Consider the following 14,420-nt stretch of genomic DNA (forward strand, 5'->3'; position numbering starts at 1 on the left):
ATAGCATGACAAGAGATTGACAAATGTAAACGTTAAAGAAACAGCTCTGAATTTAAAGCTGCTCTCATCGTTACCTCACCTCCGGTCCACAGTTCATCTTTGAGCTCACTGTTTTGTTTTTGTTTTTTTTTCAGCAAGCATTTTTACTGCTCTCTCTGCGCAATGCCAAACACCAAATGACAGACAAAGTCAGTGACTAGCAGGTAAACATGGTGGAGCATCTAGCACCTTAATCAGTCAGTGTCAGGCTGCAATGTGGGAAATGTCGGCGTCAGGTGTTGACAAGGAAGAGGAATGCACAAAAAAAAAAACCCTGATATCTCTGGTTGCACTGTTGAAAAACTGTCTTTCAGTCAACGGTTCTATAAGATTTCAATGCTAAATCTGTTAAGTACTCTTTTATTAGGTCTTATATTGCTTTTCAGAGAAATATAATAAGTACTTCTGATGTTAGCAAGGTGCTATTTCAGGTTAGGTGTGTCTATTATAAAACGCTGCAGGAAACCCAGTGTTTGCTAACAGGTGCTTGTTGCGCTGCCCCCAGGTGGCCTAAAATTCTAATTTTAATTCTAATTTGCATATGATGTCAGACATCAGTGAGCTGTCCAGATGGAGGGCACAAAACTGGAGGCAAAGACTATAGACACTGCACTAATGCCGATGATTCTTGCTGTTTAGCGCTGTTCCAATTGATCAGATAGGGAAAAAACAAAGGCCTAAAAAACATGAACTCAAATACCTCTTCATCTTCAGTCTGGACAAGTGAGTCATTTAATTTCAAACATAAACGTTAAAGCATTGTGTTAAACACGCCTTGAGTTGGGTGTAATTACAATGCGCTGTGACAGTTTTTAGCCTAGAATCACATTTTTAACAGTGTTTCACCAGACCTTGTAACAGGTGCATAGGTAGGTAGAAAATAGTAGCTAAAGTTAGCTAACATTGGCTAGGAATGTTGGCCTGACGGCACTGTATCCATATACAGAGTTAAGAGACAGTTATTCTCAAGCACATTTACTCACCCAGCCAAAAACAAGACAGCAGTCATTTCAGTCATGGACCCAACTGCACACAAAATAGTTATAGTCCATTAGACTCTTGTACCCTTTCATCTGCTCGCAGCGTGACGTTAGTAACTTTAGGAGGTCTGGAGGTCAAAGTAATTTGTAAAGAAGGTGTGTGCACACCAGGATAATCGGTAAAATTGTGGGAAAAATCACTTTCCTTTGTTTTGTATGGATCACATCCAACATGAGTCTCAGTCTTCTGATTGAGATATCTGCTGCCTTGAGAATCATCCATCCCTTTTATGTGGTCACTTTCCTCTATTTGCAGTTGACACAGTATATGGATTTTTTTTTCTTTTTACATCCTGCCTTGTCTGAATTTTGTGCGTCACAATAGTCACGTGATTGCAAACAACCTAATACTACAGGTTTAATGATCTACAGTCACCAAGCACTGACACTAAACCAGTATTAATGACTGGTATCAAGAAAGATGAGGCTATAATAGTTTGCACACTGAATCTACCAACAAAAAATTGCTGCACCATAGGAAGATAGTTTCACTTATATTGTTCTCTATGTTTTTTATGTGGGGAGAATTGAATAAGCAACCTCGTCAGTCTCCTTGTTTTCATTGTACCTTTATATTACAGGATGATACATGCAGACTTTAGTGTCTAACTTTCTGCTAGTTGGTCTTATTGAGAAACTAATCTATTGAATATTTTGCACAGATACTAATTCTTTTAGATCTGCAGTTTCCTGTAAGGAAAGAAAGTGTGCCTTAACTTTATACATCTGCATGAGACGCATTGGTAAATACAGTCATTTACAGCTTTATTGATTAATTTAATGTATTTTTTAAATTGTTAATGCAGTAATGTAGGTCTGGGCCTGTATAGTATACTAACAACTACTGTACTGTGCCAACACTTGATAAGGCAAAGCACCATTCCTGCTGTTTCTGTTCCTCCCCTACAGCCACAGCAGTGCTCTCTCCTCTACAGTGGTGCAGACTGTGACCTTGTTTCCTGATGAGATGGTGCTCCCACTCTCTGCTTCTTATCACAAATGGGACATTGATGGATAGCTGAGAGTGGCTGTTTCTGCTGTTTAGGGCATGAGGTCAAGGCGACAGTTACTTTAGCCAAATGTTTTTCTTTTTTTTTTCTCTTTCAGCGACCTGGTGCTGATTTCACACCATTAACATGGCCTGTAAGCACTGCAAAGAAACACAATTATCAAAATAAACTGCACATGCTTTTACATAAGTATTAATTTATTACCCTGTCTTCAGATTTACATGTGAACCATGGCTTTTGAAGATTAAGGGGAACCATGCAAGATACGTACAAATATCCATCAGCTAATTCACATTATGCAGCCTTTTGCCCACAGGTTAGGGGGGATTAGGAATGATTTCGCACTCAATTGAGGCTGCAAAGGATTCAGAGAATCAAAGCCCCTCAGACTGAGACTATTTTGGGCTGCTGCTAATAGTTCTTGTCAGCCGTAATTTTTAAGTGCTTTAACCAATTCATTGTATAATTAGGTTAACAAAATTAGCTCATTGCAAAGTCAGTCAGCAGGCGGTAATGCAATAAAGTTATTAACATTCTAGATTTATAGAACCATTAATATCGAGGCAATCTGTCTTTATCACATTTTTCTCCCATGGTATAAATGGCATAAATTAATAAAAGAAAATAGACCCTAGTGACACGTTCTGTACACTTTGATTTTTTTAAATGCTCAGAGCAAAAGCCAGAGGACAAATGATCTGTCATTCCACATGTCAAGATTAAAAGCATACTTGAACTTTTTGAAGTAAAAGGTTAAAAGAGAAAATAAAGAAAGGTTTAAGAGAGTGTGTATGTCTTCAGCCTTAATAACAAACCAATGTGAGGCTCCTTGCAAACAGGTGTGTGAACTTCAGGGTTTTAGGATTTAGGAAATATGTGACCTGTCCTGTTTGTGCATCTGTCAGCTACATTCATGCCTTTTTCCATTTGTTCTGTGACTTACAGTACATAGTGCAAAAGAACACACTGTGCTGTACAGTATATGCACGCAATGTGGTAATAAAGTAGGTCATGCCATTTGACACATATAATTGCAATATCTGTTCCAAAATGTATCTAATTTTCTGCTGCTCAACTCCACTCGTTACTTATCTGTGCATCAGAAAAAATGTTATATAAATGTAGATAATTATGCTCTAAGGGTTTGGAACTACAGTTCCTGTGATTTAGGGGCTTTGGTGGATGCAAACAGGAAGTAATATTCACAAGGAGTCAGTTTGAAAGCGAGCTTCGGGCTCCAGCTTGAAACCCTTTTTTAAGCTTATATTTGTTTACATTTTGCCATTAAAAGTGTGCTGAATTAGCTATTAGCGGCTCCTGTTTGCAGTGTACCCATGGATGTATAGATAACTATCACTGGATTTCTTTAATACACGAGAAAACTTAAAAATCTGATGATTCTCAGGCACGTTCTGGAGCATCTTTGTGCCTTGGCACCGACAAGAGGCATTATGTTTTTGTGTTGTCGACCCAATACATTGTAGGTACATGCAAAGGTCAAGGTTACTGTGACCTCATCTGTCTCATGAACATGAATGTGATATCTCAAGACGTCTTAATTAAATTTCTCCAGATCTGGCTCAAATGTCCACTTGGACTCAGTGATAAACTGATTAGATTTTGGTGGCCAAAGGTCAAGGTCACTGTGACCTTGCGTCTGTCTTGTTGTGAACCCGACATCTTAAGATTGCCTTGAGGGAATTTTCCCAAATTTGGCACAAACATCAGCTTGGACTCAACTATGAACTGATTAGAATTTAGTGGTCAAAGGTCAAGGTCACTATGACCTCACAAAACAGAATTCATATGCTGATTAAGACAAAATTTCATACAAATTTCCAATAAAATAAAATTATGAAATTATACATTTAATTTCCAAAGGTCAAACATCAAATTCACTGTGGCATTATAACGTTATGCAAAAACAATTTTTTTGGCCATTAGTTAATGTCATAACTCAGGAACACAACGGGAGACATTTGGTCGGATACTGTTGACACCAACCCTGAAACTGTGCTGATTGTAAAGATCTTTTGTGCTGCTTGGGTTGAAGGTGTGTGAAGAATCCATGCTTTACAATAGTTAGCGTCTTCACAGCAACATCCATTTTTGAAGCATCATCTACTGTCATGGCTACAGTACATGTGAGTCTGGACACACATGGATGTTAACTGTGACATAGGCATACAATCATGAGGCAGTAATCCTGTTTTTCGATGGTTTTGAAGTGGATTAATGGATGTTCAGTCACAATGGACATCAGAGATAATGATATCCTGTCAAAATGTATGTCACATTGAATGTAAAAATATGTGTATCATGTCTGTGTGTTTACATTTGACTTAGTTATGTCTCTGAGAATATCTACAAATTTTGAGGCAAATTGCCCTTTGCTATGAAAAACAAGCATCTGGACTAGTAACCCCCCCCTTTGGTGTTTGCCCTGTACTCATCTGCTTGTTGACATCTGAGTGAAGCATGACTCATGTCACCATATGACTTATTTCCACTGCTCACTGACTTTGTTCTCTGCACCATTACACTCACAAAAGTGCATTTTTAGTTTTAATAAGGGGTTTACGCACCGCATCCTAGTACACTCATAGTATCCCTCTCTCTGTGAAGTTGTCAGTGGGGAAGGTTCCTGCTCATGCCTTAGATCTATGCTTCATGAGCTGGAAATTACACCATCTGACATTCTGAGCAAAGTTTAGTTTTCCATTTAGACCTAACCTTTGAGTTTAAATGGGCCTATGTCAAACATCTGATGTTACAATTAGTCTTCATACCAAAACCTTGTATGAGATCTCTTCTCTTAGTCATGGTTGACAACATTTTAAGCAAATACCAATCAATTTTGTGCTTTTTTCGTTTGTACATCTCCTGATCAACCAAAAACGTTCTGTCAGTACGACTCTGGCGTTTACAGACAAAGCTGTCAGAATTTTAGGCAGTATGACTCCACTACACAAAAAGTGGATCATTTTGGGTGTTCTTTGAGGACAGTGACCTGGCTTGACCTGGACTCATAACGTGCTGATCGTAGGATGACAAATTTATGGCGTAAATAAAGACCAAAAAGCCCCACAAATAGAATATAATAACGTATCACATGATAATCCTAATTACAAATGAATCGATGAATCGTGAAGAATATTAGTGAGTACAGATCACTTTTTTTTTATCATATTAGGCTAAGTGAACACATTGGTAGAACATGTAACTACATACAGTTACTCAGGTACTGTACTTGAGCACAATTTTGAAGTGCTTGTACTTGACTATTTCCCTTTTATGCAATTTTAGACTTCTACTCCACTATATTCTGGAGTTAAATATTGTACATTTTACTACTCTACATTTTTTTATATATATATATTTAACTACTTTGCAGATAGTTTGATAGATAGATAGATAGATAGATAGATAGATAGATAGATAGATAGATTTAGGTGGTTGACAGTGCAAGTTTTGCAATGTAGGGTGATTACACCATCATCTGTATCTCTTCAACCACCTAAATTATCTGTTTCAGTATCTGTTCTGGGGAAATCAGGTGGGGAAACCAGAAATGGGCGGGACCTAACCAGAAGTTGTTAAGCCCTGAAATGGATGTTGATCAGAAGTTGCTGTACTTTTTTTTTTTTTTTTATGAGAAAACTATTTACAGAACTGTCTCAGGGTTGATCTCAAGATCGTTTTTGATCACAAGAGTAAGAGCTGAACACACCCACCCAAATTTCCATAAATCTCAAGCATGTTTATTGGCACATTTTACTCGTATGATACTTGTACTCGTAAAAAGTACATTCAAAAGTAATTTTATGTACAAGTAAGTGTTAGTAGTAACAAAAAGCAAGCAAACAGAATTTTGAGAATAATAAGGTTTATTTCTTCTTCACATGCACACCACCTTACAAATGGAGCACACATTGCACAAATCTGTATCTCCTTGAATCATTACTTGCCCTCTCTGCTGTTGGACACCATTTTCTGCCTCCGTCATGAAGTCGGTCTCATTGTCGAGCGGAATGTAATCACCAGCGTGTAACATCTGTTTTGACCTGCAGCCTGAACTTCGCTGGAACTCCAGTTTAACTGCCTCTTTAAGAGCACATGTGTGCACTTGCCCTTATGTGATTAACTTGTGATCTATCTTTCGAGTTAGGACCACTGATTCACCAAAACTTCAGATTTCATTTTGGAATAAGGAAGTGACTAAAATGCTTAGGACACTGAAATACAAAGATACTGGTGTAAAAGTGGAGTGAAGTACATTTACTCCCAAAAATACTTACTGTAAGTATTGTAACAACGTATTACTACTTTGCTACATTACACCACTGTCGTTTCATCCGATTACTCTGCTCAACCCTAATAGAAAGTATCTAAAATTGGCTCTACATTGACAAACTACAACATTAAAATGCTCTTTCATGTATCTATCAGTGATAAAACAGAATGATACAATGTTCTATAATTGATATAATACATAATGTGAGACATTCTGCGAAATGACTTACATTTTTAATACCTCAAGTAGGCTACACTTTGCTGATAATACTGATGTACTTTGACTTAAGTAACATTTAGAATTCAGGACTTTTACTTACATAGTTTTCATACTATGATATTTCACTTAAGTAAAGACTCTGAGTACTTTTTCCCACCACCACTCAGAGGCATATAATGTAATATGTAATTAAAATCAGCTCCATCTTTACCAGCTGCAACATTAAAGTGATGTACAATTAATGCATGAATAGTTATCATCCAGTAATATATGAATCTGAAATGGGCCTTTCTGCATAATCAGTACTTTTACTCTTTGTACTTTAAGAATATTTTAATGCTTTTGCCTCACTAAGAGTTTGAATGCATGGCTTTGACTGGTAACAGTCAGAGTATTTTTATACTCTAGTATTTCTACTTTTACTTCAAGTAAAAGCTCTGAGTAGCTGCTTCCTCCACCTCTGTGTCAAAGGATGGAGGAGGGGTCTGTCACATGGAGGATGCCGTAGCTCCGCCTTCACGCGCGTCCCTCCCCGCCCACCTCATCAGTGATGCGGCCACCCAGCGGACACTTTGAAGTCCTGCCTGTTGTGATCAGTGAGCTGCTGAAGTCCGGACCGAGAACACGCAGTGGGACGTTTCCTCTCAGACACTTGGACTATATAAAGTAAACTCTGGTCTTTTACACGTTTACAGAAAGGACAATCCGTCCATTTTACGCACAACAATTCACACAGTGGACTTTAATTTTTTTGGTTTGAAACTGGAGTAGGAGCCGTGTCGGAAGATGCTTCAGACGATCTGAGAGCTTTCTCCGTCCTTCGGGACATTTAAGGACGTACAGCTGTGTTTTGTTTTTCTGTTTGTTTGCTTTGGGACGTGTCTGCATGGATTACATTTAAACATCACCTGTATCGTCACGTTGTTTGGGACTAAAAGTAGCCTAACGCACAGAAAGCGCAGCGCCCTCTCTCCAATGAAATATCTGCCTTCAGGATCAGTAAGTAAGCGGATCGAGCTCAGTGAGACCAGCGACAGTGCAAAGTCCCGTCCCGGTGCTGTGGTCTCTTTGTTGACCCCTCTGGACCCTCTTCGGCAGGCAAAGCGGCTTCCCATCCGAGTTATCAAGATGTTGACCGCGCACACTGGACACTTGCTACACCCGGAGTATTTACAGCCTCTGACGCCCGCACCAGTCAGCATTGAGGTATTTATTGTCCATTCAAAAACACATTTATCATTTAGAAAGGGACTGTGTTTGCACTGCAGTGTTTTCTGATTGCACAGCAGCATGCTGACAATGTATTGCAATGGCATAACAAAGACAAATCCTAATTGAAATTCCTCAGTAGAAGAGAAATATATTCTCTGCCTGTGCGTGTTATTGTGTTTCAAATTACATAATGATCATATGAACCCATTCAAGTAATGGCGACTTAAAGTAGCTGTATGTTTTAATTAACAGACCAATGGACAGTCCATCAGAAAATTTGTAAGCAACTTTTTTGATAATTAGTTTATTGTTTCGCTGCTTTTCTCTGCTTTAAAGTGAGGATTTTGCTGCTGTTTTTGTCACTATGATAATTAACTGGTTCTTTTCCAACAAAAAAAAAACAAAAACAAGTAGGGCTGCAGCTAACATTTGTTTTCATTATCCATAAATTGATAAGGGTGTGAAATATAAAAAAAATACCCTAAACAACTGCACAAAGCTCAATGTGATGTCTTCTTTTGTTCAACCAAAAGTCCAAAAGCCCTCAGATACAGAGTGTTTATGATGTTTATGATATATGACAAAGAAAAGCAGCAAATCCTTTTATTTCAGAAGCCTGAACCAGAGAATATTTGTCAGTTTTGGATTATTTTGGTTTGAAAAATGACTATAAGGATTGATCAATTATTAAAATAGTTGTCAGTCATTTTTCTGTAAGTGGACTAATTGTTTGAGCTCTAAAAGCAACAATCTGAAGACATCCCCTTGATTTCTGGGAAGTCATATTGGGAATTTTTCACTATTTTCTGTCATTTTATAGACAGAATACTACTTTAGAAAATAATTGTCAGATTAATTACTAATTAAAGTAATTGTTAGCTGCAAGATCAGTACAAATTATGTAAATACCAGCAATAAAAAGGCCTATTGATAACCACAAAGGACTAACTATCATTTGGTTTGTATTGTTTTGCATTTTTTGTATTAAAGCCAAAATGTGTCTGTGCAAAAATACAGTGGAGAAAAAAAGACGCAAAGCTAATCAGAATCTGTATTTTGTGGTAGCTGGATGCCAAGAAGAGTCCACTGGCCCTGCTGGCACAGACCTGCTCGCAGATCGGTAAACCAGACCCTCCGTCCTCCTCCAAGCTGGGCTCCTCCTGCAGCCAGGGGGACAAGGAGTCCAGCAGTCGGTCATCCAGCTCCAGCCTGAAGCTTGGGGAGCACCGCCCCTCCCTGGAGGACAAGTGCAGCTTCAAGCCCTACAACAAAGGCAGCGCAGACTGTCGCAGAGACGGAGTTACCAGCAGCAGCTCCAACGGCAGCAGCAGTGATAAAGTCGGGTTCAGGGTACCCAGCAATAATGTTCACACTAATGGAAGCTCAACCAACAGCCAGCAGTCCTATCCGCCCCATGCTGCTTCGCCCAGCTCCAGAGCCAGCAGTGGCACCCCACCAGGACACACTCAGCAGCCTCACAAACAGAGCCAGTCTCCTGGTGGACAGACAACGTCACACTCCCAGACTCCTAGTGGAGAAACTGCACATGAGCAGGGAAGTCCCACCAGCACAAGCAGCAATAATCCCAAAAAAGACATCGATGTACACAAGGCCAACTCGGACAGTCCACATGATGCAAACTCCAGCCACGTTCGAGCCAGTACGAACTGCAGTAACGGCAGCTCTGATGGTGGTTCCAACCACGAGGGAGGTAAAGCAGAGTCTGCCCAGCCGAACCTTGGCCCTGGACGCATTACACCTATTTCCCCATATAAGACAAGCCAACCACTCTTTCCCCTTCCGTCCTCTAATATGGGCTACCACGGATCTGTAGTGGGGGCTTATGCAGGCTACCCGTCTCAGTTTGTACCCGGGCTGGACCCAACAAAATCGAGCCTCGGCATAGGAGGCATGGGAGTTCCAGGAAAGCACCCGAGCTCCAGCCCCCTCACTGGTGCCTCCCCTCCTTCCTTCATGCAGAGTTTATGCAGGGACCCCTACTGTCTAAGCTACCCAGGTGTATCCCATCTCGGTGGAAGCAACTGCAACTCCTGCATCCACGACCCTACCTCCACCCTCAAATCAAACTTCCCATTGGTGTACCCCTCCCACCCGCTCCACTCCCTCCACCAAAGCTCTATGTCATCCAGTGTGTCCTCTTCCCTCTCACACCCCCTCTACACGTACGGCTTCATGCTCCCCAACGACCCCCTGCCTCACGCCTGTAACTGGGTCTCAGCCGGGGGGCCGTGCGACAAACGTTTCACCACGTCCGAAGAGCTCCTGGCTCACCTCCGTACACACACCGCCCTGCCTGTGGGGATGGACAGTAAGCTTCTCTCTGTTTCCTCCTCTGGACCTGCGTCCTGCCACCTTCACCTCCCACACCAGAGCAACCCAGGCTCCATGCCCAGCTCCCTCTCCCTCAGGGCGCCCCCCAGCCTGGGTTTAGCTCGCTATCACCCCTACAGTAAGGTCCATCTGCCCCCTGGACCCTCCTCCATCTCCCTGCACTCTCTGCCCACCACAGGCCCCTACTACCCTCATTACGCTCTCTACAGTCAAAGACTTGGATCTGCTTCTGCTCTGGGCTTCCAGTGATACACCCTCCACTTACATGATTAAAGGAATAGTTCAGCATTTTTTGAAATATGCTTATTAATTTCTCTGGCGGAGAGTTAGATGAGAAGATTGACACCACACTCATATTATTTGTCTGGTTAGCTTAGCTTAGCACAAACACTGAAAACAGAGGGAAACAGGCTCTTTACAAAGGTAACAAAATCCACCTGTCAGCTCCTCTAAAGCTCATGAATCAACTTTTGATCTTTTTGTTAAGAAATAGTCCAACACATAACCCCTCGTAAAATGGGGATATTATGATTTTACACTTCAGTTTTTGAAGCATTAAATAAATATAGATATAGGATTAATTAGCGAGCTTCAGAGGTGCTGCTGGTCAGAGCCTGGCTAGCTGTTTTCTGCTGTTTCAAGTCTTTGTACTAAGCTAAGCTAACCTGCTTGTAGCTTTATATTTAACAAATAACATACAAGGGTGGTTTTATTCTCCTCGTTGACTTTGCAGCCAAAACACCAATAAGCATATTTCCAAAATGCCAGACTATTACTTTAAGCTTCACTTAATTGCTGGAAGGTGCTGCTTCCTCTGACTTAAGACTGGATTCAAGTGGATGTGGGAGTGCAAGTCCTGGATTTTGACTTGAGTGCATCTTCACACTTTCTTTATACATTAAATATGAGATTCGGAGTTTCCAGTCAGGCCCCACTCCTGAACATCAGAGGACACATGTGGCTCTTGCATGTCTGCACATTGCTCGGATACTTTTGCAACAGAAATGACTGCCCTTGGGTGACTTTTGCCGCCCCATGGGCTCAGCAAATTGATAGTTGGACGCTGTGTAATGGCTCTTGGATGTTCAGGGTTCTCGCTGCAAATGATGATGATTTAGTGCAGAAAAATGTAGTGTGGCAGGGATGGCAATAAGCTGCAGCCGTGGGCTGATGCAAGTCTGGCCACAGTCGCTTTCTCCGTGCAAGAGATGCATGTAAGCTCGACACAGCATACACGTCTAACTGTTTATTCAGCCCCATGGTTCGTGATGGTTTGTTTTGGTTCCTTATGTTTTGTTTATTCCTACTGAGAAGTTGTATTTATTTTTTACCGGGAATCTGGCTTTCATGTTTACCATATAAATCTATTCTCATTTTACAATCCTTCGAGCAGACGTGTTGGGAGCCCAGATGACAGATATGTCTTAAAACTTCTTTGAGAATGAATGTTAAAATCACATCTCTCTCTCTCTCTCTCTCTGAACTCCTCAGCTTTCTGATTTTTTTTTCACAGCAAATTAAAAAAATGAGATGTGATATTTTTTATGTAAAATTGGAACACCTTGTGGTGGTAATCCAGTTAAAGGGGAGGTCATATTTTGTTAAATAAATCACACTGAAGATGTATATCCTGTTGTCTTCATTTCTATGGTACTATTGTCTGATATGATCAGTTTTACATCAGGAAGGAATCTCTCCTCACAAGACGTGAGGTTTTAAACAGTGTACGAGTTTACAATCAGATTTTGATGATTATCTCTATTGTTGGTTGCACGTCTTCACTTTAATTTGACCTTTTCTCATCGAAACCAGTGCAGAGAGGACATGGTGTCCTGTTGGAAATAACTCCCACACAAAACTCAGTCGGAGGAACTTAAAGGTGATATTTCTTGATTTACAACAAAAAATGGTACTAACAATAAATATATCTCAAATATTTTCTCAATCAGTTCTGCCTGTTGACAAAGCTTCTCTCTTTAGCAGTGGTGGAAAAAGTATTCAGATCCATTACTTAAGTTAATGTACTAATACACCACTGTTAAAATGCTCCACTACAAGTTAAAGTCTTGCATTCGAAACCTTACTTAAAGGTACCATGTGAAAAGTCAGATTTCCATGTCTTTTTGAAAACACAGCAGGTATAGGTGATATATAAATACTGTGAAAGTGTAAAAACGCTCAATCCACAGAGAAAATGCACACAGTTCATAATCAGAAACTTTGCCTTTGAACGAGCCGTCAGGATTTCTGTGAATTTGTGATGTCACAACTATACCATGTAGACCATTTGAAACATGAGCTTTTTAAATGGGTCCTTTTGTATTTCTTGGAATGTTTTGCAGTATGTGAATGACATCAGCTGACAGGAAGCAAACGTGGACCCAAGCTGTTACCTATTAATGTAATTCCAGTGAAACCCTCTATAAAGATCGAAAAATGGAGCGTTTCAGACAGAGGGTGATTACAGGTATATTCAGACAGACAGTATTATTAAAAGAATGTGTTTTTTGAATATTGAAGAATCTAAACATGTTCTGTTAAAACCAAGAATACAAGTATGAACCTGAATATTAGCATAATATGGTACCTTTAAGTAAAAGTATGTAAGTATAATTAGCAAAATCTACTAAGTATGAAAGGTAAAAGTATTGACGGTGTAGTAAAATGTTCCTCGTCAGTGTTTTCCTATTCTATAAGAAGATTCTGGATTAATGTTACAGCTGCATTAATGTGTATGTCACATTTCCCTGCTGTAGATGTTTAAGGTTGTGCTCATTTTAACTCCTTTATATACTGTTGGGTAGTTTAATCTACAGCAAAACACATATTCTATCATATGTTTGTAGCATGGCTGGCCTGTGGGAATCACATATGTCTGAAAAGTCAACTTTTCATGGTGTCAGAGAAACAGCCCTGTTTTCAGCTTTGTGACGATACTTTTTGCAGCTGATCCAAGAGGGTTTTTCAAGAGTGTATTTAGCTCAAGAAGGAGGTGAATTTTCTCAAAACATAAAGACACGTCATCCTTCAGTCATCACGAACATTCAAAATCAGAATTACCAAATTTGAAAATACATGGTTTTCATTGGACAGGATGGGAATGAAATCCTGAAATCTGAGAAATAACTACAGCAGTCAGACAAATGCAGTGGAGTAAAAGTGCAATGTTTGCCTCTGAGATGTAGTGGAGTAGATGTATAAGGTGACCTCAAATTTGTACTTAAGTACAGTACTTGAGTGAATGTACTTAGTTACATTCCACCACTTTTCTCATCTTTAATTTTCATTCTTGACACAACTATTTCTATCACTTTGCATGTGGACAAACTAGTGCAACACTATGGACGCCTTCCAGGAGAGGCTTATTCACATATTTAAATAATGTTTTATCTCCTCCAACTCTGTGGACACTGAAAAACAGTTAACATTTTAGATTTCCATCGCACAAACTACTTCTGGTCTAGAAAACCTCTGACCAAAGAGGGAAAAAGGTGAAGTAGTGAAAGCAAGATGTACACTTTTGTCAGTATACATGTCAGTCTAGCTTTGAGTGGATTTGTATCAGTGGTTATTTTTACTGTGACAGAATCACATGATTGATTACGTTAGGTGTGCTTTACTTCCGTGTCGACAGTGCAGCTTATAAGCAGACCACAGGAACACAGCTCACATTCCTCTGTCCTGCAGTAAATGCAGTGTCATCTTAAAGCAACAGCATCCTTATTTAATGCTTGTGGATTTAGTGCAGCGGTGTGTTTAACAAAAAAGGTGACATATGACCTTACGGCATGTAACATATACATACCGTAGGATCCTGATAAGCATCAGAGCATCAGAGCCAAGATAAAGTCCATGACGATCACTCAAGTTACCACATGATTGGCAGTGGTAATATGCCATTTCCTAGCAACATGACACTGTGACACCCATGGCGAAGTATAGATGACCCACGTTGGTCACTCACGACTCTGACAAGGGACCCACAGGGGTCAAAACAGCCGGTTCCCGTTGTAACAAGAGAAAGCGCTCCTGTTTCAGTGGTCTGGGATGCTGTTGTGGGGTGTCTGAGTTCGGCAGGAGGGCATGAGATCCTCCTCTAGGCCCACTGTGGAGGTTTCACATTGCCAGATATGGCCCAGAAACAGAAACACTTTAGTTTATTAAGTCTAAGAAATGAGTTGGCTGCTGATACGACAATGTAAGACAAAGCAATGCCAGTTTTGGGGTTGATCTTAAAAGATATTTTATGGGAGA

The 14,420-nt window shown here is 40.2% G+C and overlaps 1 protein-coding gene and 1 long non-coding RNA gene across 2 annotated transcripts; both read left to right on the forward strand.

Moving 5' to 3' along the window:
• The first annotated feature begins 7,190 nt into the window (after positions 1-7,190).
• Positions 7,191-11,792, forward strand: LOC125906337 (zinc finger protein 703-like). Its single transcript, XM_049604941.1, has 2 exons — positions 7,191-7,808; positions 8,880-11,792. Exons 1-2 carry the CDS (start codon positions 7,578-7,580, stop codon positions 10,413-10,415), a joined length of 1,767 nt encoding a protein of 588 aa, XP_049460898.1. The 5' UTR covers positions 7,191-7,577; the 3' UTR covers positions 10,416-11,792.
• On the forward strand, positions 7,238-11,792 carry LOC125906341 (uncharacterized). The gene is made up of 2 exons (XR_007451778.1): positions 7,238-7,268; positions 11,658-11,792. It is a non-coding gene; the product is annotated as an uncharacterized LOC125906341 (long non-coding RNA).
• Positions 11,793-14,420: the final 2,628 nt, after the last annotated feature.

This window comes from Epinephelus fuscoguttatus, linkage group LG18 (assembly GCF_011397635.1).
Source record: "Epinephelus fuscoguttatus linkage group LG18, E.fuscoguttatus.final_Chr_v1".
NCBI lineage: Eukaryota > Metazoa > Chordata > Actinopteri > Perciformes > Serranidae > Epinephelus > Epinephelus fuscoguttatus.

Excerpts from the sequence above, each read along its gene's own strand:
- LOC125906337 (XM_049604941.1), top strand. The coding sequence starts at position 7,578 with ATGAAATATCTGCCTTCAGGATCAGTAAGTAAGCGGATCGAGCTCAGT. Across the intron at positions 7,809-8,879 it reads CCGCACCAGTCAGCATTGAG|CTGGATGCCAAGAAGAGTCC; the intron begins GTATTTATTGTC and ends ATTTTGTGGTAG.